This window comes from Tupaia chinensis, unplaced genomic scaffold (genome assembly GCF_000334495.1).
Source record: "Tupaia chinensis unplaced genomic scaffold, TupChi_1.0 Scaffold143596_1, whole genome shotgun sequence".
Lineage (NCBI taxonomy): Eukaryota > Metazoa > Chordata > Mammalia > Scandentia > Tupaiidae > Tupaia > Tupaia belangeri.
This window is the reverse complement of record NW_006203442.1, coordinates 546-4717: the sequence shown is the minus strand read 5'-3', so window position 1 is coordinate 4717 and position 4172 is coordinate 546. Positions and strand designations below refer to the sequence as shown.

Sequence of the window (4172 nt, the reverse complement as noted above, 5' to 3'; positions counted from 1 at the left end):
GGGGCAGAAGGAGGGTGGTGAGCGCAGGGAAGGCCCGGGAGGGGCGGCTGGAGCGGGCAGCCCCTTCGCCTCAGTCACCCAGGCCGACGGATGGACGGATGGACAGACTCTCCACCACGCACCCTGGGCCTCCCACCCCGAGGCCTGTGGGAGGGTCCCTGGGAGCGGGGAACGGGGAACGGGGAGAGGGCAGCGGCTCCGCCTACTCTTGGGCTTGGCGATGGACTGCTTGAGCGGCGAGGGCAGGTCCGGGTGGGTGACGGTACACGTGAACGTCTCCCCAGACTCCCAGTCGTCCACGCAGACGCTGGTCTCCCCCAGGGCGCTGACGGTGTCATTGGGGAGGCTCTCGGAGACCGTGTGGGTGCTCAGAGGCTCGCCGTTCTGGCGGGTCCAGGAGATATTCAGGCTGTCGTTGCTGACCAGGTTGGTGACCCGGCAGGACAGCTTGGCTGACTTGGTGAGGAAGGTGTCGGCAAAGGAGGGGGCGATGGCGAACAGGCGGATGGTCAAGGGCAGGTCTGGAGTGGAGAGAGGGTGGGTGTGGGGCTGTCAGACTGCCCTTGGCGGAGCAGCCTCCCCTCACTGAGCGCAGTCCCCGTGGCTGAGCCCAGGGGTCCTGCCGCGGGGGCTGCTGGGCGCTGGGCCCCGGCCCCCTGCCTCTCTCCCCTCCTTGGCCAGACCTGGCCGGACTCCCGTGGGTGGGGGCCGCCCTGGGCCGGAGGGCACTCACTTGTGCTGCACACGGAGGACACGCTCTTCTGGTAGGCCTTCCCTCTGTGATCCACGCGGCAGGTGAACACCGTCTGGCTGAGCCAGTCGTTCTCGGTGACGGTCAGAGAGCTGCTGACCCTGAAGGTCTGCGGCCCGGAGCCCTGGGCCTCAGCCTCCACCCGGTCAGCGGGGCTGTCAGCCTGCACCACCTTGCCCTCACGCAGCCAGGACACGGAGACCTTCCTGGGGCTGAAACCCGTGGCCTGGCAGATGAGCTTGGACTTGCGCTGGCCGGAGCCGGAGAAGGCATCGCGGGGCGGGACGAACACGCTGACCGTGGGGGGCAGCTCCACGGAGGCTGGAGTGAGGGGACGAGGTGTCAGCGGCCCTGCCCGCCCCTTCCCAGGCGCCCCCCGCCCACATGGCCTGTGCTCACGTGGAATGGACACGTTCACGTCCGTGTTGCCGCTGGGGTACTGGACTTTGCACACCAGGTAGTCGTCTGCTCCCTGGAGGGCGTCCGCCGAGGCCAGCAGCACCTGCGAGGTGGCCGTGTACGTGCCCTCTCTCAGCACCGGTGGGAAGGTCTTGACGTTGCTGACGTCGGAGGTGTTCTTGTACTTCCAGGAGAAGGTGATGGAGCTGGGCAGGAAGTCCCGCGCGAGGCAGCCCAGGGCCACCGGGCTCCCCTCGGACAGGGCGTCCTCACAGGACACCAGCGGGTACACGTGTGGGGGCGACGGGTTTGCTGAGGACCGAAGAACAGGGAGGTCAGACGCTGTCCCCTCGCGCCCACGGTCGGAGACAGTGTGCTCTGCATGGTCCGCCCCAACCCCGTGGTGGCTGCCCTCCAGGGCTGAGCGTCCTCAGGCTTCCAGGACCATCAGGCCTGGATACCAGTGTGCTGGGAGGCCTGGGGGCCTGGGGTCTGGCTTAGAGCTGGAGGCTTAAGGAGACAGCCTTGGATGCCCAGAAAGCAGAGTGGGGGCCTGCCACAGGAGCCGGGCCTGGCTCTTCTGCTCTCTAGAACCCACAGTGTCTCCCCTGGGCACACCAGGGATGCAGAGCTTCCCATGAGAGAGTGCAGGGAGCCGGGGCCCAGGTCTGTACCAGGACGGAGTCCTAGAGCCACAGAGAGCAGCTGCCAGTGGGTAAGAGCCCAGCCCAGACCAACTCAGGCCAGCTCGGGCCAGCTCAGGCCAGCTCAAGGCTAGAGCCCAGCCCAGACCAACTCAGGCCAGCTCCGGCCAGCTCAGGCCAGCTCAAGGCAGCCCAGCCAAACACAGCAGAGCTCAGTCCATCCCAGCTCAGCTCCACACAGCCCAAGCACAACTCAGCCCACCCCAGCTCAGCTCCAAAGAGCACAGGCCAGCTCAGCCCAGTTCAGGCCAGCTTAGGCCAGCTCAACCCAGCTCAGCACAGCCCACCTCAGCTCCACACAGCCCAGGCCAGGTCTGCCCAGCTCAGGGAAGCTCAGGCCAGCTCTGCCCAGCCCAGCTCAGCCCAGCTCAGCTCAAGGCAGCCCAGCCAAACACAGCACAACTCAGTCCACCCCAGCTCAGCTCCACAGAGCCCAGGCCAGCTTAGCCCAGCTCAGGCCAGCCCCGCCCAGCTCAGTCCAGCTCAGGCCAGCTCCGCCCAGCTCAGCCCAGCTCAGCTCCACACAGCCCAGGCCAGGTCCGCCCAGCTCAGGGAAGCTCAGGCCAGCTCTGCCCAGCCCAGCTCAGCCCAGCCCAGCTCAGCTCAGCTCAGCTCAGCTCAGCTCAGCTCAGCTCAGCTCAGCTCAGCTCAGCTCAGCTCAGCTCAGCTCAGCTCAGCTCAGCTCAGCTCAGCTCAGCTCAGCTCAGCTCAGCTCAGCTCAGCTCAGCTCAGCTCAGCTCAGCTCAGCTCAGCTCAGCTCAGCTCAGCTCAGCTCAGCTCAGCTCAGCTCAGCTCAGCTCAGCTCAGCTCAGCTCAGCTCAGCTCAGCTCAGCTCAGCTCAGCTCAGCTCAGCTCAGCTCAGCTCAGCTCAGCTCAGCTCAGCTCAGCTCAGCTCAGCTCAGCTCAGCTCAGCTCAGCTCAGCTCAGCTCAGCTCAGCTCAGCTCAGCTCAGCTCAGCTCAGCTCAGCTCAGCTCAGCTCAGCTCAGCTCAGCTCAGCTCAGCTCAGCTCAGCTCAGCTCAGCTCAGCTCAGCTCAGCTCAGCTCAGCTCAGCTCAGCTCAGCTCAGCTCAGCTCAGCTCAGCTCAGCTCAGCTCAGCTCAGCTCAGCTCAGCTCAGCTCAGCTCAGCTCAGCTCAGCTCAGCTCAGCTCAGCTCAGCTCAGCTCAGCTCAGCTCAGCTCAGCTCAGCTCAGCTCAGCTCAGCTCAGCTCAGCTCAGCTCAGCTCAGCTCAGCTCAGCTCAGCTCAGCCCAGCTCAGGCCAGCTCAGCCCAGCTCAGCACAGCTCAGCTCAGCTCAACCCAGCTCAGCCCAGCTCAGCTCACCCGGGCCCAGCACAGTCTGACTGAGCTCAGCTCAGCTCAGCTCAGCCCAGCTCAGCTCACCCGGGCCCAGCACAGTCTGACTGAGCTCAGCTCAGCTCAGCTCAGCCCAGCTCAGCTCACCCGGGCCCAGCACAGTCTGACTGAGCTCAGCTCAGCTCAGCTCAGCCCAGCTCAGCTCACCCGGGCCCAGCACAGTCTGACTGAGCTCAGCTCAGCTCAGCTCAGCTCTCACCTCCGCCCGGCACTGCTTAACTCAGCTCAGCTCAGCTGGGCTCACCTCGGCCCTGCACAGTCCAACTCAGCTCAGATCAGCTCACCCCGGGCCAGCACTGCTTAACCCATCTCAGCTCTGCCCAGCTCAGCTCAGTATAGCCCAGGACAGCCCAGCCCAGCCCAGCCCAGCTCAGCTCAGCTCAGCTCAGCCCAGCTCAGCTCACCCGGACCCAGCACAGTCCAACTCAGCCAACTCAGCTCAGCTCAGCTCAGCTCAGCTCCTCTCACCCCCGCCTGGCACTGCTTAACTCAGCTCAGCTCAGCTTAGCTCAGCTCACCCCGGCCCAGCATAGTCCAACTCAGCTCAGCTCAGCTCAGCTCACCTCCGCCCAGCACTGCTAAACTCAGCTCAGCTCAGCTTGGCTCACCTCGACCCAGGACAGTCCAACTCAGCTCAGCTCAGCTTGGCTCACCCCGGGACAGCACAGTCCAACTCAGCTCAGCTCAGCTCACCCAGGCCCAGCTCAGCTTAGGCCAGCTTAGCCTACTGTGAAATCCCAGGTGGGTAGCAGTGGCCAGAAAGGGCCAGCCCATGAGTGCTGCTGCCTCATCTCACAGGTGCCTGCACAGCCTGGCTGGCCGCCGTGTCCCAGCCTTGCCGCCTGTTTTCCACGTCCCTGATCCCACCTGAGCGCCACCCGCTGTCGGCACCAAAGCAGCTCCGATCAGTGCCCTGCGACTCCTGGGCACGATGTTTCCTGGGAACTTCAAACTAACTGAAAC

The 4172-nt window shown here is 65.1% G+C and overlaps 1 gene segment (V, D, J or C); it reads right to left on the bottom strand.

Annotated features, from left to right (window-relative positions):
• LOC102475885 (Ig mu chain C region membrane-bound form-like) overlaps nucleotides 1-3784 on the bottom strand; it is a 7123-nt gene extending 3339 nt beyond the window's left edge. Inside the window, 4 exon segments of the C gene segment in view lie at nucleotides 207-521; nucleotides 734-1072; nucleotides 1151-1462; nucleotides 3728-3784. Of these exon segments, the coding sequence occupies nucleotides 207-521; nucleotides 734-1072; nucleotides 1151-1462; nucleotides 3728-3740 (979 nt within the window).
• Nucleotides 3785-4172: the final 388 nt, after the last annotated feature.